The sequence below is a fragment of the Phodopus roborovskii genome, unplaced genomic scaffold (assembly GCF_943737965.1).
Source record: "Phodopus roborovskii unplaced genomic scaffold, PHOROB, whole genome shotgun sequence".
Taxonomy (NCBI): Eukaryota; Metazoa; Chordata; class Mammalia; order Rodentia; family Cricetidae; genus Phodopus; species Phodopus roborovskii.
The window spans coordinates 1,706,717-1,730,823 of NW_026125052.1; the positions used below are offsets into that span (position 1 = coordinate 1,706,717).

The 24,107-nt window shown below is 49.1% G+C and overlaps 1 protein-coding gene across 1 annotated transcript; it reads left to right on the top strand.

Annotated features, from left to right (window-relative positions):
- Positions 1-10,329: 10,329 nt before the first annotated feature.
- Ca4 (carbonic anhydrase 4) lies at positions 10,330-18,036 on the top strand. The gene is made up of 8 exons (XM_051184742.1): positions 10,330-10,496; positions 14,503-14,556; positions 15,518-15,673; positions 16,198-16,343; positions 16,455-16,541; positions 16,650-16,716; positions 16,825-16,988; positions 17,718-18,036. Exons 1-8 carry the CDS (start codon positions 10,442-10,444, stop codon positions 17,910-17,912), a joined length of 924 nt encoding a protein of 307 aa, XP_051040699.1. The 5' UTR covers positions 10,330-10,441; the 3' UTR covers positions 17,913-18,036.
- The last annotated feature ends 6,071 nt before the right edge of the window (positions 18,037-24,107 follow it).

Genomic DNA, 24,107 nt, shown 5'->3' on the forward strand with positions numbered 1-24,107 from the left:
TAAGAGAGGTGGGGACAGGAACAATCACTGGTTTTCTCCTACTAAACTCTTTGTGGGGCAAGAACAGAACATATGTCGTCCCCGTTGCTGGATTTTTCCACACATCCTGTTGCTGTTATTTCAAAATATTTGGGGGCAGAATGTTCTGCCGGTTTCTCAAGAGAAGCCAGTGAGAGTGTGTTCCTTTCTCTGGCCCCCTTCTCTCTACCTTCCAGGTTTCTCTTCCACAGTTAGAAAAACAGGGTGGATGGGAAGGGCAGCCGCATGTCCCGAGCTGGCAAAAGCGCAGCACTCTGTCGGAACATGGCGGAGTTCCAGGTTGGAGAACGGTGAAGCCAAGCTATTGATTAAACCTCGCTGGACCTGTGGATTTAATCTCAACATCCAGGAATACAAAAGCTGGGATCTCTCTAAGCCTTCCCTGGATCCTCTGCTAATTAACTCTGGGGGGTGTAGACAACAAGGCCAAATGGAAGTGAGGTCCCAGTGGGAAGGAAGTGTGAGTGAGCTGGGGCAAGGGAGACTGCGTGCCGAGCCTGGGAAGAGGAAGGGAGCCGGTGCAGAGCTCACCTCTGCGCTTTCCCTGTTGGACAACTGAGGCAAGGCATGACCTCTCTGAGTCTAGCTTCATTTCCTGTAAGTCAAAGAAGTAACTTAGGATCCCTGTTTCCCCTCCAGGGTTGTGAGCCCCTTTGGGTTCATGCTGGCCTAGAAAATACACCAAAGGAAATATCTTTTCTTTTTCTTTTCTTTTCCTAGATGGGGTCTAGCAGTGGTCCTCCAGCCTCCAGTGAAGGTTGGATTACAGGAGTGCATCGTGATGCCTAGTTGATAAGTGGGCACCCTACTGCGGAGCCAAACCCCACATTTACTTTAAGGACTAGTTCAGGTCTCAAGCCCAGGAAACTTTCCTAGTCTCCCATCCACTGGCTACTTTAGGGGACCCTCTCTGGGTTCCATGAATATTGTGCTACAAAGCCATTATTTAAGGACTCAGGGGATGGCTCTGTCAATAAGGTAAGGTGCCTGCCTCTCAAGTGTGAGGACCTGAGTTATGGCCCCCACCACCCAAATAAGAGCCAGGTGTGATGGTGTGCATCTGTAGCCCCAGTGCTGGGGACACACCCAAGTTGGTAAGTTCCATGTTCAGTAAGAAACCCCTGTCTGAAAAGGATGAGGTGGGGAGCATGGAGGGGACATTGACCTCTGGCATCCATCTATGCGTACACATATATACACACACACCACACACACAGGCACATTATATACCAGCTATTTATTACAGCATGTCAATGTAAAAACATATCTCTCACTCACTTCAAAGGGATAGGAATAGGTTTTATTCTGAAGCCAGAGATGAGTGGCTGTGGCCTAGAAACTCAGATTTAGGTTGTCCCAAATCCCATGTTCCATTATGGGAGTAGTTTTATGAAGTTTTTTTTTTTTTTTTTTGTAATAGAACAAAGAAAGTCATAAATCAAGACATTTTTTTAAAATCCAACGGTGGGAGAGCTCTCCCCAGCCAAATTCGGAGAAGGCTGCTCCAGGCCTAAGATGCTGTCTGAAAGTGTTGGTGCTTTTAGCACTTTGGTTGGTGTGACTAGAGTTTGTTAATACATTCCAAAAAGGTTAACTGATACCTCTGTCTTTAAGCTGTGAGAAAGGCTTGGTAGCACAAAGTGATCAAAAGGTAAAGCTTTTCACGGTTCCTCTTTTCAGACAGCTGAGAGGGAGATGCCTTTTAGTCATGACAAGAGATATCTAGGTATTACTTTAGGCCAAAACTTGTGCTTGTATTTAAAAGAAAAAGGAAAGGAAAGAAATTAAAGAAGTATAGATTTAGCAGGGCAGTGGTGGCACATGCCTTAAAGGCCGAGGCAGGCGGATCTCTGTGAGTTCGAGGCCAGCCTGGTCCACAAGAGCAAATTCCAGGACAGGCTCAAAAGCCACAGAGAAACCCATCCCGAAAAAAAAAAAAAAAAAAAAAAAAAAAAAAAAAAACAAAAACAAACAAACAAAAAAAAGGTATCAGGCATCAGCTACTAGCCCAGTGCTAATCTTCTGGGATATGGTTGCCTTCCCAGATATGATACAGGCACCTGTCTCTTAGATTAAGCAACACAGGCTTGTCCTGCATAGCCATTTGATCAGCATTTGGCCATCACTAATGCTCAGGTAACTTCTTTAAAATACAATAACATACTGGGCAATGGTGGCGCATGCCTTTAATCCCAGCACTAAGGCAGAGGCAGGTGGATCTCTGTGAGTTCGAGGCCAGCATGGTCTACAGAGCTACAAAGAGAAGCCCTGTCAAGAAAAAAGAACAAAACTCTCTTATAAAGTGAGAACAAATTTAAACAAAAATTTAAATTCAACAAAAGTTTAAATTCATCTGTTTTAAGCAGGTATGGTGGTGCTCGCCTTTAAGCCCTGCACTCCGGAGGCAGAGGCAGGCAGACCTCTGTGCGTTAGAGACCAGTCTGAACAGTAAGGGCTCTATAGTGAGACCTTGCCTCGAAAGTAAATAAATAATAATAAATAATGATTTCAGATTAAGAAAGAGTCTAGAAGGGGTGATTCCTGATATGCTTCCTCTTCCATGAATTGGCTTCTCCATGTTGTGTCTTGGGCTGTTCTCCTGAATGTAACAAGCTGAGGACATCTGGGGCGTCAGTTCTTAGGACCTTCCCCCAGAAAAATCATGCATTATTCTATCTGACCCAGGGACAGAATTTGGATTTCCAGTTTTGGTGCCAGTGGCACTTAACACTGAGTGAACTGCTGGCTAGAAAAACAGAAACAAAGCCAGCAGTGGTGGCTCATGCCTGTAATCCTAGCACTCAGGAGACGGAGGCAGGCAGATCTCTGTGAGTTTGAGACCAACCTGGTCTACACGAGATTCTAAAGCCACAGAGAGACCCTGTCTGGAAAAACCACCCAGCTAAACATTTTAAATGAACTTTTTATTTAATTTTAGTGTCTCCTTTCAACTCTTATGTAGTTTAGAGTCTTGTAAATTACCAACTTTATCATTTCTTTTCTAGATCATTTTACACTCCAATTAAAGCAGGCTATCCATTTGTGATCTTTTTTTTCCTTTTAAACTTTATTGACTAGGACTTCTTGTTTACTATGCAAAAAATCAGCCAATTTGGAAGTAGTAAATGCTTCCCATTGAGGGAACTCTTACCTTTAGTTAGATCATTTGGGTTTTGTTGTTTGTTTGTTTGTTTAATCTTTTTTTTAACACTTGAAAGTTGAGTTAACATCCTAGTCAAACACAAAACTATCTGGAGTACAAAATATTTGTTTTTCTTCAAGCATTAGATATAGGAGAAATGTCCAGGGAAAGAGAAAAGAAGAAAAAGACAGCTAGCAAGCCTAAAACACAGAGTTCAAAATGCTTTCAGAAGCCTGAAAACAAAACCAAACTGACTGTGGAAACCCAAAAGTGCTCTCTAAGCAAATAAACAAAATAGACATCTTGAGTCAAATACTTCAAAAGCGAATCAAAGATGCAGAGGCATCTACCAACCAAGGGAGGACAGAGAGCCTGGAAGTTCTCTCACGCTCCAGCTGAGAACATTGGGTGGCTTGGACCCAAACAGCACCTTGTTTCCAGGCAAGTGAGGCCTTCCATGGAACATAGATCCTTGCTGCCATGACTGTCCAAGCAAAAACACAGCTCTCACCTCACAGGGGAGAAGAGGTAGTTTATTCTGAAGCTGGGTATGAGTTGCCATGGCCTAGAAAGTCAGATTTACATTGCCCCCAATCCCAGTTCCATTGTGGAAGCCGTTTTACAAAGGCATTTTTTATAGAAACAGAGCAAAGACTATCATAAATGAAGACACTTTTCAAATGCACTGGTGGAAACACCAGCGAGGCAGTTTACAGCCAAATGGGGAGAACTCTGCTAGGAGCTTGAGTGCTCTGAGCACTTTGGTTGGTGGAGCTATAGCTTGCTAACATATTGCAAAAGGTTTTTTAAACTGTTAGTCACAGGATATTAGGTTTAAGTTTATCTGCTAAGTCACAGGATGTGAAGTCCCAACTCTGTGTCACACCCAGACGTTTCTTGAGCCTTTAGCTCTTATTACTAAGTACCCAGAACTCTCTCAGGCCATTCCCACAATCATCTAGTTGGATTCTCAAACCGTATCCACATGACAGATCTGAGTCTGAGCAAAGTCAGTGTGGGTACCTGGTGGGACAGGATAGTCACCCAGGGCAATGAAGTCCCAAAGTCTTTTCTGATCTGTGCTGTGCCCAGCCCCAGCCCCGGACATGGTTTTTTGGTTTGGTTTTTTTTTTTTTTTTTTTTGCTTAGTCACTTGAATTTGGACTCCTTTCAGCTAGGAACCCCGGGGATAAAGGGTCTTAGCTACCTGGTACTCCAGTCACTGCCCCAAAAGGCATCCAAATCTCACATTGTGGTCGATACATTTGAGGTCCCCTTAACCTATACTCAATAATGGATTCAGCTAGATGAGCTGGCCCCAGCGTTACTCCTGTCTTGGCTTTCCCAGAGCTGGAAATATGAGTGCATACAGCCACACCTATCTTTTTACAAGGGGACTAGGGACCCAAGAGCAGGTCCTCATGCTTGTACAGCATGAACCTTTCCAGCTGGATCATCTCTAAAGATCAAAGCCTAACCTGGTTATTGAGAAAGCTCAAGATCCAAGCAGAAGTGCAGTAAAACACAAAGGTCAAAACAGCAAGATCTTTGGGAACCAAGTAGCAGAGAAGGAGCTTTGCTTATGCCAAGGTCTCATCACTCTGATTTCCACTGCGGTTGAGCCATACTTGCTATGCCTGCTGGTGTATCTGAAAGAAATTTTGTTTTTAAAGGAGAGAGTTAAAAGGGGCAGAGGGATACCTAAGCTGAGTTCCCAACCTGGATCAAGCATTACTGGCTTATCCTTTATAGCCATTTCTCTAACACTGGGCATCCTTGTAGCTCTGGGGTCTCTAGTTTTCCCTCCAGGGAGCTCTGAGCCCTCTAAGTATGCATTACTGTGCTTTGTACATTACTATTTACATTAGTTCACAGACACAGGTACACAGAACAGTTGGTTTTGTGTTAGAATGGGTGCCGTTCAGATTCATTTGTTTGGCCTGTAGAGTTATAGAGGCCTCTTCTCCCAAACACTTTTTAGTGAGAATCTAAAAATAAAGATGGGAGATTAGATTCTTCCAAACAGAAAATCCTCTGTCACTGGTGATTTAGGACTGAAAAGGCCAAAGACTTCCCCTTAATTGAGGCCATAAAACCAACAGGTAAAACTGCCTTGAGGAAGCAGAGCTCTCTTAGCCTAAGGCTATCAACTTAACAAACAGCTCCTAAAGGAGTCTCAGCAAGCACCTTTGGAAGGCAGGTAAGACTACAGAGTGTCCTTAAGACCAGGGTCAAGAGGGCTGGGGGAATAGTTTACTTGGTAAAATACTTGCCAAACAAGCTTGCAGATCTGGAGTTTGAAACAGCACCCATTTAAAAAAAAAAAAAAAAAGATGGTGCCTTTTGTCACTCCTGTGCTGATCCCTCAGTGAGTGACAGATCTCAGATAGAGATTTTATCTCTGAAAACAAAGTGGCAGCTGCTGAGTCTGTTCAGTCACTAAACTGAGGAGGATATCTCAATCCCCAGAACTCACTGTGGAAGGTTCCAGAAAGCTGCCCTCTGACTTCTACATGTATGTGCATCACACACACACACACACACACACACACACACACACACACATACACACCCCTGCACACACATGCATACTACACACAAAAGATTTCAGAATCAAGAAATTATAGAAGTAGCCATTCTTTTATAATTATTATTTTATGAGTATGGAGTTTTTATCTGCATGGATGTCTGAGCACTGAAAGCATGCCTTGTTCTGGTTGAGGTCAGAAGGAGTCAAATCCCTGGAAGACTAGAGATACTAGTGTTGTAAGCCATCATATGTGTGCTAAGACTCAAACCTGGGTCCCCTGGAAGAGCAGTCTGCTAAATCATCTCTCAGTGCTACAGAAATGATCATTCTTAATGTATTTGAATCCAGCATATGGAAGTATCTCAAGGCATCTTGGGCTGCCCTCCTGAAGGCAAGAGAGAGGCCCAGGACATAAGTGATCAATCTCCATCTTGATGTCTTCTCAGAAGAACGTGAACTGTTTTACCTGGCCCAGCAGTTGAGTTTGAATGACTCTAGGGAATTTCTGTCTTCGGTGCTAGTGGCACTGTTAAACACTACAAGGGGGCTAGTGAGATGGCTCAGTGGGTAAAGGTTCTTGCTGCTAAGCCTGATGATCTGAATTTGATCCCAGAGAGAAAATTGTCACTGACCTCCACATGCATATTGTGTAACATATGTGTCCATGTGTGTACCCCTCCCACGCACATGCATTTGCACAAATAAAAATAATCCTTAAAAACAGTATAAAAAAACACTATATGGATTTATTATCAGGAAACAAAGCAAAGAAACCAAGGAAACATTTAATATACAACTAAGCTGGGCATTGGTGGCGCACATCGTTAGTCCCAGCACTTGGGAGGCAGAGGCAGGTGGATCTCTGTGAGTTCGAGTCCAGCCTGGTCTACAGAACTAGTTCCAGGACAGGCTCCAAAGCAATACAGAGAAACCCCGTCTTGAAAAACAAAACAAACAAATAAAAAAAGACACAACTAAAACAGTTCAGCTAAGCAATGGTCAGTGGAACTTGTCAACATTACTCACGACAGATCCCCGACAAATCCTCCAAAGATGTCAGTGGTGATAGGGACCCAGGCAGAGTTCTGTATTGTCACACAAGGCAACCAGAAAAGTTCACTTACTCTTTTAAAAAGCTGGACTCAGGCAAACCTAGGATTTGAGTCTTTGACACAAAAAAGAATCTCACAAATAGCTGGTATGAAGCAGAGCTGGGCATTTACTAAAAATACAAAAAAAAAAAAAAGAAAAAGCACCCAAGAGAAGAATAAAAATACACCCCAAAGCATGGCTGTGGGATTCTCAAAGAAGAATCACTTTAAACCATGGGGGGAGAGAGGGTGTCAAGAGAAAGAGAAACATTCAGGATAAAAATATGGCATTTCCAAGTGTGGGCATGAGCATCCCCAGGGAGTCACAATTAACTATCTTAGCATTGCCTACATTTGGTGGCTCTCAGGGGGTTATTGAGAAAACTTTATTTTCCCCCTTCTCTCTCCTTTTTTTTTTTTTTTTTTTTTTTTAATTTATTTACTTTTTTGCTTTTTTGAGACAGGGTTTCTCTCTATTGCTTTGGAGACTGTCCTGGAATTCACTCTGTAGACTGGCTTCAAACTCACAGAGATCCCCCTGCCTCTGCCTCCTGAGTGCTGGGACTAAAGTTTTGTGCCACCAACGTCCGGCCATCCCTCCTAATTTTTAAAAATGCATTTATTTAGTGTGAGTAGAAGTCAGAGGACACTTGCAAGAGTTGGTTTTTCCTTCCACTACGTGGGTCCTGGAATGGATGGAACTCAGGCTTGCCAGCATGTGCTTATGCCCACTGGGTCATTTCCCTGGCCTTTCTCTTTTTGATAAGGGAGATTATAGGAGTCTCTAGAGGTGACATCTGATAAGGCAAAACCAGGAACCACTTGGTGGCTCAAAAAAAAAAAAAAAAAAAAAAAAAAAAAAAAAATCCTTTCACTCTACAAAGGGGGTTTCTGGTGAGATTCCTAAACAGCAAGTTTACACATAGGGGGAAGGGCAAATGTCAATTGGGTTGGAATTCTTGAAGTGGGAACAGGCTGCAACCAGACCCTGGGTTAAGGGATTCCTTCCCCTTCTCATGTCCCTACACTTTGTCCTGTCTTTTTCTTCTCCTTCACTTTAACCTCAGGTAGAGCTCTTAACTTCTCACTGCCTCCTCTGTTACAAACAGGGGCCACACAAGTGACAGCCTAAGGACAAGGACTGTGACTCATCTTTGAATACCCATGGGCCAGCAGTCACACCCAGGCCCTAGCAAACTTAGTTGTGAAAGCCTAGACTGGTTCCCAGTAACTGTTTATTGGTGAAAGTCATGGGGGCAAGATTATCACTGTCATTTTCCTTCCACCCCCCCCCTTTATAGAGGAGGAAGTTGCAATTAGAGGGAGAGGAAAATTGCCCAATATCATCTCTGAGTCAGAGGAAGAGCAAAGACTTGAACTTGGAACCTTGAGTTCTTGGCTTGGGAATGGGACTTGGGCTGAGTAAGAGGAAGAAACTACTTGGCACTAGGCAGAGCTTACCCATTCCAGTTGCTTGGGCTGGCAGGTTTATGGTCCTTCATGTTCCTGGGACATGTTAGAGCCCACCCATCTTTCCTCTAATCATCCCTAATTGGGCTTGGTTCCTTCTTCAGGAAGCTGGGCTCCAGATGTTTGGACAACGTGACAGGTAATTGGTTTATGGCAGGCCAGGACTGGAGTTAGGGCTGGGAGATAGGGCTGGAAATGATAATAGAGGGGGGACTGGTGGTTGGGGGGTGGGGTAAGTCATGGGTACCTGGGAAGTCATGGAATTGGGAATGTCAGATAGAAACAGCAGGTGACCACCTCAAGTGCCCTAGTCATACTCTGAGGTATCATAACTAGTGTGTGTCCCCAGGAATACCTTCCTCAGGGGATCTGCCCTGCAGCCTGGCCTCAACACATATCGGCTTCCAACACTCTTCCCTCCAGGGGTCCCACAGCACTGGTTTTTAAAATGAATACAGAAACCATTAATCAATAGTAGCCTGTTCAGGCTATCAAATCTCCCCCTGCTTGACAGGGGGCCGGTCTAGGTCCTGGGGGCATTCAGAACCATTAATTCTTTCCCTTTCCTTCCTAAAAGAGACATTTTCAGCCCCACAAACACAAGTCCACTTTCCAAATAAGGCTCAAAGAGAGTGGAATGTCATGCTCCCAGGTTAGAGGTTAAATTCCAGAGCAGAGCAGACAATAAGACCCTGAGCCTGATGGGGACACCCCTCCCCCACCCTGCCTCTCTGTAGGATCAAAGTTGCCAGTGTAGGTCGTGTGATCCTAGGCCAGAGAGGAGTAGGCTAGTCCCTAACAAGGGAGGAAACCCCATTGCTTGGATTGTCCTCGCGAAGCCATTCCTCTCCAGAGGTTCAAAGGCTGGTATCGAGGTAGAGAGAAGGTGATGAGAATTTGGCAACGGATGGGGAAGTAGCTGGACCAGAAAACGGGGCTTCCTGTTGATGGAGGAGTCCAGGTGACTGCCTGATTTCCTAACCTACCACGGATGCACCGATTTCCCATGAGCCGTAGGGGACCACCGCAGAGATGATGTCAAGAAGCGCTTGACATCGAGGCCAGATCCATTTCTCTGGATATAGGAGACAGACAGTTTCCTCAAGGAATCTCTCTTTGCTGCAGACTCTTCTTAACTGATGGGAGAACTTGGGGTACATTTAGACTTTTTCAAGGTCAGGGGATCTCCATATCAACCAGTCCTTTCCCCTATGACACCATGGAGTTTCCTAGTAAGCCACTTTACAAACCAACTTTCTATTGCCCCCCCCCCACTCTTCACCTTCCCATCATCCCCTTTAATTACATACTCTTTCCTGTCCTCCAACTCTCCGCCCCTCCTCATCTCATTGGCTCAACATAAAAAACACCAGGAACAGAAGTTTAGGGAGTTTGGTTCAAGGCTGGAAGAAGGATTATGGTTTCCTTAGAATTCAGTTTGGATGTAGCTCAGTGGTAAAGGGCTTGCCTAGCATGAGAAATAGGGAAAGAAAGGGAAACGCGCACGCACGCGCGCGGGAGGGGGCTTCAGTACCGAGAAAGAAAATCCAAAACCAAAATCAAGTTTGGAATAGCCTGAGAGGAATATGATGAGACTCGAGAAATAGCTACCGCTACCCGAAAGAGCCAATTGCGGGGCATCGCTTCAACAAACAGCACCGCAAAGCTTTCAACCCTCCTAACTCTGGGTTTCCTCGAGGCCTTTTACATCCACCCTGCCCCAAATCAAGTTCATTCCAAGGAGGCACTAGGAGACCCAGCACAATGGTTGATGACAACTTGATGAAAGCTACGAATCTGGGAAGACATCCCTGTGGGTCATGTACCTCAGGACAGCCCATCTCTGGTCCTGGATCGTAACCAGGAATGGGACGGAGGAAGGCTTCGAAGACTACACTTCCAAACCCTGACGAGGCGGGGTAGGTGAGGGGTTTTGTCACCGCGGATTAAGGTAGCAGGGGAGGCGGGGAGAGGATTCTTTCAGACCTGAGACTGGACGAGGCAAGGGGAGGCTCCGCCAGGAGGAGGAGTTGCCTCCCACGTCCTGCTGTCGAGGCTCCCTCCGGTCGTGGCGCTGCTATAAAGCCTCAACCGGCATGATCGCGACGCCTGCGGTCCCTTCTTCGGTGCCTGACCCAGCGCTAGGCAGCGTCTTTGTCCTCAAGCACCATGCAGCTGCTTCGTGCTCTGCTGGCGCTGGCTTACGCAGTCAGCTATACCACAGGTACCCTCGGGTGACCCTCTGCGCCCCCAGCCCCGCTCCCCTTGCCAGCGCACTCCGGTTGCGCATGGTTGGTGCAGGGAACAGTGAGGATGCGGCAAACCTGGCTATGAGTGAGCGTGGGTGCCCACATGTGTCCGCCGGAGGCTTCGGGGGAACGTGTGCCCGCATGTGCGCGGCCGCGGGCTGTGCGCGTGGCAGACGCGCGTGTGATCTGTGGTGAGGATGCTTCTCCAACCCGCCGGGATGCACTCTCCTTTCCTTACCTTGGTTCTCCTGGGTCTGCCCCTGGGTGGCCAGTGGCCACGTGCAGGGACTCTGAGCAGGTAGATGTTGCCCACCCAGAACAGGCGCAGCAGGTTGGATGTTTTGGGGTTCTGGCGTTCCTCTCTCCCCCATCTTGGGTTCCTGGCCTCAGAGCTGCAAGTTCCCTTCTCCCCAGCCCCCAGCGCTGGATTGGGTGCCTGGCGGGGGGCATCGCAAGACCCAAGTCCCCGGCCAAGCCGGTCTTTCCGGACAAGGTGATTTTCGTTTAAAGATTAATGGTGAGACCGAGCTCTTAATTATTCTTCTAGGTGGGAGGTAGCGGTAGAGGCGTGTTAATATTTGATAAGGAGCTAAAGGCGATTCTAGCGGCTGGCACCTTCTCCACTACCCCATAACTCTTTATAAAGACTTCATCTCTAGTCCGCAGGCAAGCTTTCCCCTCCAACGGGCCAAACTTCCCTTCCAGAGTAAGGTGCTCTGCCCTTGGATTGGAGCGGGGCTTGAGGCAGCTCTCGGCCGCAGAGGGGGGAAAGAGAATGCTCCCTGAGGATGTACGACGTCCTACAACTCCAAAGCTCCTTCCTAGGTGGAGGAAAAAGAGCACCCTAATACAATGGGAGAGACAGAAATTCATTGAAGAAAAGGTTAGGTTGGATATTTGAAACGACTTAGTATAAAAGAAAATGTTTTTTAAATTAACGGGTGCCTCCTAGCTGTTCACCTTGGGTGAGTCATATAACCTGTTTTGTCGTTTACAACGCAGGTATAATAACTGCTGCTGAGTACTGTTTGAAGGATAATCCATATGACAATGTAGGCAGTGCCTGTGGGCTCTGGGGCAGAAGTACTCTCTACAAGATGGTCATGAGGTACAGCTGATGACCTGGGGCCGTGTAGGCAGAAATCCACCTCAGCTGACCTCTTCACACAAGCTTCCCGTTTTAGTGCCAGGATCACCCTCCTTCGAGCATCTTCCTGCAGGGATTGGAAAGTGCCCAGGTGGTGCAGGAAAATCCTTAGGGGGAGGAGGGAGGTACTCCACCCCTTCAGAGTACCAGACCCCGAGCCAGGAGGTGCTAAGACTTTGCCCAGGACACACTCAGGTTCTGCTGAGCTGGTCTTCCCCCTTCCCTCACAGTGAGGGTGGGGTGGGCAAGGTCCATTAAAATGACTTCAGTCCTCTCTAAAAGGCCCCTGAACCAGGAGGCAAGATAAATCCTGCCTTAAAAGGGGGGGGGGCTGCTCAGCCTAGACAGGGGTCTAGGGCCTTGGTCCTGCTTTAATGGGACAGACTTAGTAGACTTCTTAGGGGAGGCTTTACTTTAGGGGTGGGAGTGGAGAGAAGTGGGGGGGTGAGGGGAGGGGGGAACTAGGATTGGAATGTAAAAAAGGGAGAAAGGTAAAAGGGAGACGGGAAGCTTGTGACTAGAGCCTGAGAACAGTGGCTCAGTGAGGGGCAATGTTTTGTCTCTGACCTCACCTCTGGCCCAAGATTAGGTAGGAAACAGCTGGGAGCCTCTATCCTTCCCAGATCCTTTATTTTGGGCATGGCCAGAAGCTGGGAGCAGTTTATTCTCTGCAATGGTAACCCTCAGAACAAGTGTGGGAGCCCGAGTGATTGGTGTCCTGCCACCTGTAAAATGCAGACCTGATCCCTGGCTTCTGCCTCCTCAACATTGTTTTTCTGGCCACCACCTCCTGAAGAGGATAGTTACAAGAGTGTTCAGCCAAGCAGGTCAAAAGTCACTATGATTAAGACAGTGTGGGTCAGAGGTCACACTAACCCGGGAGCTGGGGCCAGAGCCAGGGAAGGGAAGATTCCCAAGAAATGCCCAGATGGGCTCCCCGCTGGGCCCTACCCTCCAGAGCCAGCCTTCTCCAGGAATAGCTTCCCCTTGAGCCCCAAAGGCTGCAGGGGCGGGCAGGGGGAGGCGCCGTTGGCTGCTCTCCCTCGACTGATTTCTTCTTCGTGGAAGCCTATTCTACTTCCATGTTCTCTGAGGACCAATGACTCAGGAAGACAGCTCCTCTCAGTGTGACTGGCCAGCCCTTCATCTGGTCTGTGAGTTGAGTTTGGGGTAGGGGCAGAGCAGGCCTGGAAGGAAGGGGAACAGACTCCGGCTTCACACTCAGCCCACCTAAGGGGGTGGCCACTGCCTTCTGCAGAGTGGACTCATACATACTTCCCTGATTGCAGCCACTCCAAGAGTAGAACCACCATGTGGAAGACCTTGCATCTCTAAACAAGACCATGTCAGCTGGGCAGTAGGAATGAACTCTGAAACTAGAAAATCCAAAGGGCCCTTGGTGGCTAGTTCCTAATAGCCCAGAAACTTGCTCCTCCTGGCTACAAAGAACCTCATTTTTCTGCTTCCTTTCCTACCCTATCTCCATTTCAGGGATGGCTCCCCATCCTGGTGTAGGGGTGCAGTTTAGGCAAGAAGATAGTCTGGGGTACACAACTATAATCTGAGCCAGAGCTTTATAGGGTGATGCTCTAAAAACAAAATAATTGGGCCTATGGCTTAGTGGTAGAGCACTTGCCTGGCAAGTACAAGGCCCTGGGTTTGATTCCTAGCACTGGAAGAACAGCAAAACAAGACAAAAAGCTCCCAGAAGGAAGGGGCTGATGACACAGTGTCAGGACTCAGAGCTGAGCCCGGCACAGCCCTGTTCTTAGGAATGTCCTCACCCATGAATTCTTTCCAACTCACTCCATGTCTTTTCCTCTCCTGCCTTGGCTTAGTTTTGGCCATCTGCTCACTGACAGGAGGCCAGGGAGGAGGGGCAGAGTTGTCTGAACTTTACTGAGTATAAACTGCCTGGAGGAGTTTGCACTACCTCTCACTAAATCCTCTCCACAGTCTCATGGGTGGGCATGTTAGGTCCATTTAACAAGTGACTAAACTAAAGAGAGTAAGGCACCATCCTCAAACACAGGATTCCTAAGTGGCTCAGTCAGAATTCTAACTTTGGATGCAAAGCTTCATTCACCCTGTTGGTGGAAAGGCATGGTCTCTGCCTGTCCGTCTGTCTCTTTGTCCTGTGGCAGAATGCCTGGATGTGCTGTGCCTTGCGTGGATCCCCTTGTCAGTAGATTGCACTGCTATGGCAAACTTGTGATGCTGCTTTCTTCAATATTACTGGTTCTTCTGTCTTCAGAGTGGACCTTTCACAAAGCAAAAGGGGCATTAAGGAAGGGTTGCCCATCCACTGTTGTCTGGATCAGCACCCTCCTCCCTGATCCCTAAGGCAGCCTGGCTGGAAGGCTGGAACCCACTCTGTTGTTCTAATCCTTCATTCTCAGATGAGCCTCCTCCTAGAGTCCAGGCAGGATGCAGGAGAGAGGTTAATGGCCCAGGGACAAAGCCTTAGAGAGGCCCTGAAGATCAGTATTTTGTGTTGCTGACATTCCTGTTGTTTTACTTTATCTTATTTGTTTTTCCAGACAGGGTTTCTCTGTGTAGCCCTGGCTGTCCTGGAACTAACTCTGTAGACCAAGCTAGCCTGGAACTCAAGAGAGTTGCTTGCCTCTTACCCCCAAGTGCTGGGATTACAAGTGTGCGCCACCACACAGCCATTCCTTTGATCATTAAATCTACATCCCTGGGGACTTGAGTCCCACACTCCAGAAACCTTCCATCCTAACCCACCAGAGTTTTTCCCAGGCTCCGGTCCACAGGGCTGTGTAAGCAATTCACACCCACATCCAGGGTTCACATTCTTCCTTTCTCTGTTCCAGCCGCACACTGGTGCTATGAGATCCAGGCCAAGGAACCCAACAGCCACTGCCAGGGTAAGTACTGCCAGTCACGCATCAGCTCCTTCCAACACAGGCGCACTTGCACACATGTCCAGCACTCAGTGACTAGGAAACAATGAGATGTCACTGAGGTTGACACTGGAAACTAAATTAGCAGCACATTTGCTATTTTTGTTCAACACAGTGGAGGCTTGACTCTGATCAAGCCCTTTGAGGTGGAAGTCAGAGACAGCTCTTGCTAGTTTGTTGCTGGAGTACTGAGGTGTGCAGGGTTTTGCACATGCTAGACAAGAGAGGAAGCATTTCACCACTGAGCCGCGGCCCCCATTGCCTCTTTGGCACTCTATGTAGCCTGCTGTGTTGAGGGACTGCCAGTTTCTTGCCCCTGCCTAGCTGTGTGTTGGCGTTGCCTGCCTGGTTCTTCTTCCCCCACTCCTTAGATAATGCCTTGTCAGGTCCAGGTTATTTGCATCACGGCTCATCCAAGGGGTCCTCCTCCACGATTTCCAAAACTCAAAAGGCATCTCCCCCTCAGCCACTTTTTTTTTTTTCTTGGTTTTTTTTGAGACAAGGTTTGTCTGCCTGCCTAGCTTTAGAATCTGTTCTGGAACTCACAGAGATCCACCTGCCTCTGTCTCCCAAGTGCTGAATGCACAACCACCACCCAGCCCATTCGGAAATGCTTTAGGGGTTCAGGTTCTCCCTGAGAAAGCCTGAGCTCAGTATCCTAAGGTTACTCCAATCCCATAGCTCTTAGCCATCAGTGACAAGGCTGCTTCTCTCTCCATCCCTTCCCCAACCCCTCAACCCTCAGCCCCATCAGAGAGAGACCCACTTGCTTGCCTATGCCAGCATGTTGGAGGAGGAAGAGGAACATTAGGGCAGAGTTTCAAGACTCATGCCCTGCCACAGGACCTCACCAGCAATCTAAGACCTTGACTCATGTCACTGGGTCAATGTGCCCTTGATTCTTAGATCTTTCTTTCCTGCCCAGGACCTGCTGACTGGACTGGGGACTGTAAGAAGACCCACCAATCCCCCATCAACATTGCCACCACAGAGGCCAAGGTGAACCCCAACCTGAAACCCTTCACTTTCATTGGCTATGACCAAAAGAAGAAGTGGGTTGTCAAGAACGATGGACACTCAGGTGGGTCTTGGGTGGGCTGGGTGGGCAGGGCTAACTGTGCAGGGATGGTGAGTCACTCAGGCCTGGAGGTGGGTGGTCTAGAGAGGAGGAGGTATTAGTTGTGTTTTCAGTCATTTCATCAGAACAGTGGGGTGCAGGGAGGGAACATTCGACCTTTGTGAAAGCACAGGAGTGTGAAATGCTTAGGCATTTTGGTGGGGAACTGAGTGGGAGCAGCTGTGTTTGGAAAGGCCATAGAGGATAACTAGGAGGAGATGACCAAGGCCCAGAAGAGGTCACCAGGGCTGAGAAGTTTGGATGCCATCCTGGGGACATCAGGGCACCATGGAGAGAGTCAAAACAGAAGCAGGTCCGGGGCAGGGCTACATTATAGGATAAGGCGGTAAGGCAGCCAGGAAGAGTGAAGGCTGTGTTCCCTCAGGGTCTACGTCTCAAACAGTTAGGTGGGAGGTGATGGGAGCTGGGGTGGGGACTGAGAGGCCAGCATGAGGACTCTGCCCACTTTGGTACACCCCCCCCCCCAGTGAAAATGATGCTGGGGAATGGAAGCTTCATTGCTGGAGGAGACCTGCCTACACAGTACCAGGCTGTACAGCTGCATCTGCACTGGTCGCAGGAGTCTGACAGGGGCTCAGAACACAGCATTGACGGGAAACACTTTGCCATGGAGGTGAGGAGCCTTCCAGCTGGTGCCTGGGCTGGGTCCTGGGTGTGTACCCACCTTGGGCAGGATGGGTGATCCAGTTCCCTGTAAATTGCCCTTCTACACACCCCCTCCTAGATGCACATCGTACATGAGAAGGGGGCATCGAGCAATAAAGAGAAGGATTCCAAGGACAAGATTTCGGTGCTGGCATTCATGGTCGAGGTGGGACTCCCATCCCTCAATCCCGAGGTTGTTTATCTCTCAGAAAGCACTGCTTGTCACCAGCGGCTGCCCAGGGGCTCTCTTTAGCTTCCTTCCTTTCCATTCTAGGTGGGAGACGAGATGAACCCGGGCTTCCAGCCCCTCGTGGAGGCGCTGTCCCATATCTCCAAACCCAGTGAGTCAGGACTACAGAGGAGATGGCTTCTTCTCCACAATGGAAGAGGCAAAGGTACTGGGGTAGCAGCTTTCTAGAGTGCCATATGTAAGGGACTTTGTCTCCTAGATACAAACGCCACAATGAGGGAGAGCTGTCTGCAGGACATGCTTCCTAAGAAGGAGGAACTGGTTCACTATTTCCGTTACCCGGGCTCACTGACCACCCCGGACTGTGACGAGACGGTCATCTGGACGGTGTTCAAGGAACCCATTAAGCTCCACAAAGACCAGGTACTCGGGCCTAGAGCAAGGTGCTGCCTCCATATGGAGCCCTCCCTGCTTGCCCCACGGGTCTCTGGGGTGGGGAGAATCATCAGTCCTTGGTTTCCACTGGCAGAGACAGGCATGAAGGAAAGTTGTCTGCAGCTTTTCTGAATAGAGAGCCTTGTGAGAAGTCATGGAAGGGTGCTTAGTATAGGCTTCCAGAAAAGTGGGGGAGTTGACTGGCTAGTGTGGGGAGCCAGTATTTTGGGGAGAGCTCAGGTTGGATTTCCTTAGTGCACTTCCTTAGTGCATTCAACAAACAGCACTTGAGTCTACAATAGCCTCTGGAAAGACAGCAGGAAGCCCAAAGGACCAAAATCCCTTGGGGCTTATTACAGCAGTGATTCTCAAAGTGTAATGTCAACGTCTTTTCCAGAGACAGTTTTCTAGAAATGTCCATTCTTAGATTCGCTCCATATCTATTGAATCGTATTCTGGGGCTGGGGGTCCAGGCATCTGGGTCCCTGAGCTCCTTTAGCTGGTGCTGAAGGATGTTCACCTCCAAGAGCCACTGTACCACAGCAACAGTGACCGTAACAGCCTGAGAAGGTACGGTGGCACTCAGCTCCCCACACATGCCGCATTCCATGCTCATGTGGCCACCCTGAGCCCCTCTTTCTGCTGTGGCTCTGAGGGGTGAGGTGTCTGGAGCATGGCCCCAGCCTGTGCACCTGCTGAGCCCGGTCTCTTTCACAGTTCCTGAAATTCTCCAAGGAGCTGTACTATGACGAAGAGAAGAAACTGACTATGAAAGACAACGTGAGACCCCTGCAACAGCTGGGAAACCGCCAGGTGTTCAAGTCCCATGCCCCGGGACAGCTGCTGTCTTTACCCCTGACTACCCTGTTGGTCCCTACACTCACATGTTTGGTGACCAGCTTCCTCCAATGACGGACTACTTCTGGATATGTGACCTCTGACCTATAGAGGACATGGCTTCGCTTTCTTTGCAGGTTGGACTTTGGGGACTGTTAAAATACGAGTAGCTGGCTGTGGAGGTGTACACCTTTAACCCCACCCAGCACCGGAGGGGGCCGAGACATGTGGATTTCTAAGATTGAGGCCAGCTTGCTCTCCATAGAGAGTTCTAGACCATCCAGAGTTACAAAGGGAGACCCTGACCTCCACCCCTTCCCCACAATTAAACAAAATAAAGTACAGATATATTTTTGGAGAAACCCTTTGCAAGTATTTTTTTTATTGTTTTTAACTCTGTAGAATCACCGTGTTCTAGTCACCCACTCCTCACAGGGCAGGGACCTTCAGGCCTGGAGATTTCTCCTAAAACAGGTCTGACCCTGCCAGTGTATGCGCGTGCCCTGTCAACACACATTCCCTCACGCCCCAACCTCGGAAAGGTGGGAGTACTTGGAGCACTGACATGAAAGAAGCCAGAGAACTTCTGACCAGGATCTTCCTTTTACAGTGGGGGACGCGGGTCTAAGAACAGGCTAGATGAAGGCTACTTATTGGGGCTAGCGTGGAGATGCTGGGTGTCCGCCCCCCAGGTGGAGCGTGGAGCTGCATGTGATTGGGGAGCAGGGTTCTTTCATTTGCTCAAGTGTCCCTTGAGCTTGGCAGATGACTGGGCAGGTGACAGGGACAAAGCAATGAGATGCCTGGGGATTCTTAGTCCAGGCGGACAAAAGTCAGAGGGCAGTGACAGAAACCGGGAAGGGCAGCTGCAGTTCCCGTGGGTGGTCAGGGCCAGGGGCATCTGCAAGGGAAAGAGCCCATCAGCGTTCAACAGCGCTCACTCAGGCAGGAGGTCAGGCAGGGTGCCCAGCAGGAAGCAGCAGGGAGGAAGAGGAGGAGGGAGGAAGTACAGAGACGCAGCCAGAGGGATGGGGTAGACAGTTTGGGTATTGTAGATCCTGGACCACGGTGGGCTCTTGCCCAGGACCAGGATGTAGCTCTTCTGTGGCATAGGGTTGCAGAGGTAAGGAAGGACAAGACAGAACCGGTGGTTCCCAGGTCCCCAGGCTCATGTCCTGAGCAGGATCTGCTCATGGGTCAGCAATAGATGTGACAGAAAGAGCCAGGCGTCCACCACTACGTCTCTAGTGGGTTTCCCCCAAGGAGGGACAGCAGGGAGAGGGTGTGTGTGTGGAGAGACAGAGAAAAAAGAAGATGGTACACACCATCCATGGCAGTGCTGGAGTTTTGAGCTTTGTGAAGTGAGGATGAGGTCACAGGCCTTGAGCAAATAGGGGAGCTGGAACCAGGTCAGAGCCAGGTGTGTGTCCCCATTGGAAGGTACAAACCACTGGGGTCCATGAGATCTAGAAGGCCCTGCTGCTGGTAGCCCTGGGAGAGTGTCAGGTTCAGGGGGTAATGATCCCAGTACCCCCATCAGCTAAACCTGGGGTAAGATGAATGGCTAGCCCCGCCCCCAACTACCCTCTTCTCTCCCTTTTCCATTTGTGGCCAATAATAATAATACCTTACTTCTGCTTCACCCATGACCACACAGCTAGGATTGTGTGGTGGTGGAGGTATTCTGTAGTCATGGCAACAACAGGCAGCCTGTGCCAGTGGGGGTGCAGGGTATGTGGACCAAGGGTTTTCTTTAGTTCCCAGGAAGCCTGAGTGGGATCTCCACTGCCTCCTTCCCAGGCTCTGGGCTATGAGGTCAGAACAGCCATTCCTGCTCTGGACAACCTCCCCCCTTCTACTCCCTTCCTCTCCCTCACACCCCTCTCCTCCCTCTCCACTCACCTGTCCTCCACGTGGCCTTCAGAGTATAATGTAGCCGCAGGACCTGAAGAGCTAGTTCTCTGCAAGTGAGCAGAGGAGGTCTGACTTTTCCACCCCAGGTGGAAGTCACAGGCCCTTCTCCTGCCTGGCTGGCCCCATAATAAGCCTATCTGGCTAGTGGAAGTCAGAGTAGGTGGGGACTTAGACCATCTCTGTGTGTTCTGGAAGCACAGCCACTCAGTGCCCGATCACCACCAGCGCTCCCCTGGCCTCAGCCCCACATAAGCAGGTGCCTGTCCCTGAAGAGCGTCCTCTTCGGAGTGAATTTACTGGCTCTGTGTTGACCTCCATCTGGAGTAGGTGGTCTAATGGCTTGTATCCAGCCTGCCTGGCTCGCGGAGCAGTTCTCTCCAAGGACATGGGCCCTGCCAACGGCTCCTTAGGTACACGGGAGGCCTATCCTGGCTGTCACCAGCCTTTTTTCCCTTCTCTCTCATTCATCTCCTTAGGTGACTGCATTGGGTGTGCACACTCATAGCCATTTGCACACGCGCGCTTCCCTGCAGACGCCAAGCCTGGGGAAAATGCAAAGGCCATAGCCAGACTTCTCTGACCCCCCCCCCCCCCCGCAGACTATGAAGCACACTTACTGAATACCTACTATGTGCTGACCATGGGTCTCTCTACCGTTTTTGTGAAGAGGACTACTTCCACTGCATGGATGAGGGAGCTGTAGTATGACAGGGTCAAGAAACCTATCAGACCCTGGGGTCACAGCCTAGGGTCACTCTGTACCTCCTTAAGCTCCTGTAGTCAATTTTCCTCATCAGAGCCATCCAGGAAGACAGGCCACTCTGACGGACAGGGTGGGGTCTGCTGTAGCCTTTCCCTCCCTATTTCCAGAGGCTGCCTGTATTCCCAAGGGGCCACCTCTCCTTCCCTGTGTTTAGGTTTGGCATCCCGGTAGGAGCTGTGGGCTAAAAATACTCACCCATGTGTTTAGATGATTCTTGGAGAATAAACTTCCCCATCTTGGCTCTAACTTTGCACACTTGCAAGCCCTGCTTCCTGTGGCTCTGATCTGACTGGGGGTGGGGGGAAGAGGGTCTCCAAGGCCCCGAGTCGTGGAAGAGGTCCATGTGAGCATGGACTGAGGAGGCTGGGCGGTCATGAGATGTCAGGGGACATCTGTATGGAGACCATCGCTGTCACCTGTAGGTGCTTCCGTTCGTAGACAGGACTGAACTTGTCCTTCTTGTCTAACTGACCTCACTGTCTGGGGCTTCTGCTGCTGACCCAGGGAGGAAGGCCAGGCCTATCTGCGGGTGGAGCATGGCTCTTCGACCTTCTGCTTTACACACATCTCAGCCTCTTTGTTTGTTTATCTGAGTAGGGACAAAGACTTGACCTCCTATGATGAAGGAGATGTTGGGGTGGTGCCTAGGCAGGCCTTGGGAGGGGCTTCCTCTGGAAGAAGACCGAAGGACAGATCAGTCCCAAGCTGGTTCCTTCCCCTGATGCTGGCTTTGCAGGTTGTTTGGAGACACAGCACACAGGAAGGGATATTGAGTAAAGACTGGGACTGTCTACTTTCAACAAGATTTAATCCTCCAACAAACACTACTATATCCTTCAGGCTAAAGACAGAGGAACCCGGAAGAAGGAGCCCAGCCCGGGGCCATTCCCAGCTGTGGGCCAGACACAGTGAAGACAGTAGGTGCCAGGTATAGGAACAGGCTGGGAACAGGATGTTGACACCCAGGAATCTAGGTCCAGAGATTCACAGACCTGGGATAGGATCCTTGTCTACCGAAAACAAGCCAGGTGCTTTGGTAAATCAAGTCACCAGAACCTCAGTTTCACTGTCTATAAAATGGGATGAAGGGAACTGTGAAGATAGTAAAGTGCTTGCTGTACATGCATGAAGACCTGACCAGAGTCTTAGCACCCATGTCAAAAAGCCAGGCTGTGGTGGCTCACATGTAATCCCAGAGCTGGGGAGGCAGAGGGCCACCTCTCCTAATCGAAGATCATTCTAAAAGGTGGGGGCTGATGAGGTGGCTCAGTTGGCAAGTGCTTGCTGAGTGCAGTCCCTAGCACCCATATAAAAGGCCAGGCACAGCAGTGTGTGCCAGCAATCCCAGGGCTGGGGAGGCAGGTGGGTAGATCCTTGGAAGCTGGCTGGCCTAGCCTAGTCTGAGGGCGCCAGGATCAGTTCAAATCCCTGTCTCAAAACAAGTAAGGTAGCAGCCAGGCATGGTGGCACATGCCTTTAATCCCAGCACTCAGGAGGCAGAAGCAGGTGGATTTGTAAATTCCAGGCCAGCCTGGTCTACAGAGCGAGCTCTAGGACAGCCAGAGACATGCAGAGAAACCCTGTCTCAAAGACAAACAAATAAGCAAAAAGTAAGGTGGAGAGTGATTGAGGAAGACTTCTTTCATTGATCATCTCTGATCTTTACACACACACACACACACACACACACACACACACCTGAACACAGACACACCCCTGAACACAGGCGCACACACACACACAACATACAGACACACACAGACACATACACCTACACACAGGCACAGGCACATATACCACACAGACACCACACACAGACACATAGCACATACACAGACACATCCCCCCACACACATACACACACTTGCACACACACTTAAAAAAACACAGCAAGGCAGATGACCATTTGATCTCTGGTTTCCACATACACAACACAGGCCTGTGAACTCTCCTACATGCACCACCTGTACACTCATCACACACACGTGTAAACGAAAGACCTAAAAAGTAATGTTAATGATGGACTAACCTGGAAACCAATATCCGTTCCTTGGAATTTGCTAGCTTCCTCTCACAAGGCCCTGAGATAAGAAGAATTCACACTGCCCCTCCTTTCCTGTGAGTCAACAGGTGGTAAATAGGGTCAAGAGATAGCTGTAACTCTGGTTTGCTCAGACAAGATTAATTAGCACACCTGAAGCCCTAAGTCTGCTGACCCTAATAGTGAGACCATCCGGCCTCCAAGGGTCCCACCCCCTCCCTAAGCTTGTGGGTTTGCCTTTAAAAACACCTGGGCCCAGGGGAGGGGGCTTCTCCCTAGCCTGCGTGCTGGAGGAGCCCGTTTGCGCAAACGTTTCCTGTTCATTAAAGCCTCTTGCGTTTTGCAGCAACTGGACTGGACATTGAGTTCTTGGGGTATCGACCGAACCTGGAAGACTCCTCATTCTGAGGGTCTTACATAAGTACATACACACATGCACATGCCACACAATTTATGTCTTTTTATTGTCTTTAGAGCGGTGGGTCATTAAGCAAAATCTCCAATCTCATATTTCAAAAAATGTATTAGCAGGGTCTCACTAAATACATAGTGAGTCAGTATGTAGGCCAGGCTGTCCTTGAACTCACAGATGCCCTTAATCTCTCTGCAGACAGAGGAAGGGTGGATCTTTGAGTTTGAGACCAGCCTGGTCTACAGAGTGAGTCCCAGGACAATTGGGATACACAGAGAAACTCAAACAAAAACAAAAGCAAACAAAAAAGGCATGTACTTCCATGCTTGGCTCTCTCTCTCTCTCTATATATATATATATATGTATATATATATATATATATACACACACACACATATATATATACATATACATACATACATACATACATACATACATACATATATATATCAGCGCTTGTGAAGCCACTCTCCACTCCAGACAAGGACAACCAGTGTCTCAGCCCAACCTTGCCTAAAGTTCACCCTGTGCATCAAGGGAGAGAAGGGGCCCCACGCAGCCCCAGGGAGTCCCTCACTTTGGTAGGGTCAGGAATGGAGTCTGGCTGGGCTTTATCTCTGAAAGGAAAGTGTTCCCTACCTGGGGCCCCACCTACTTCCTCGCTGTGGGGATTGGCCAGACTGGGGCTCACTTCTTCCTTTCTGCCTTCAGCAGGGTCTCCTTTCCACCCTGGCGCGGCCGTGTGTCACACTGTCTGCCACTCAGACTGGCAGCCCAAGGCCTGGACCCATCTATGTAAACAAAGGAAGCCCAATTGCCTTTGAATTTCAGAGAAACAGCTAAGAATTGTCTCACTGTGCCCCTCATAGTGCAAAGGAAATAACTTACACCAAAACATTGTTTCTTGTTTATCTGAACTTTAAGTAGAGGCCTGGTGATTCTTTTAAATTTATTTTAAAGTACGTGTCTGTGTGTTTGTCTGTATGCGTGTATGCCATATGCATAAGGTGGACCTTGCAGGCCAGAAGAGGCTGTTGGATCTCCCAGAATTACAATTACAGGGGCTTGTGAGCTGCCTACTGTGGGTGTTGGAACCATGTTCTGGCTCTGAAAGAACAGTAAGTCCTCTTAATTTGGCCC

Coding starts and splice junctions, on each gene's coding strand:
- Ca4 (XM_051184742.1), top strand. CDS start 10,442: ATGCAGCTGCTTCGTGCTCTGCTGGCGCTGGCTTACGCAGTCAGCTAT. Junction 14,557..15,517: donor ACCCAACAGCCACTGCCAGG/GTAAGTACTGCC, acceptor TTTCCTGCCCAG/GACCTGCTGACTGGACTGGG. Junction 16,542..16,649: donor TGCTGGCATTCATGGTCGAG/GTGGGACTCCCA, acceptor TTTCCATTCTAG/GTGGGAGACGAGATGAACCC.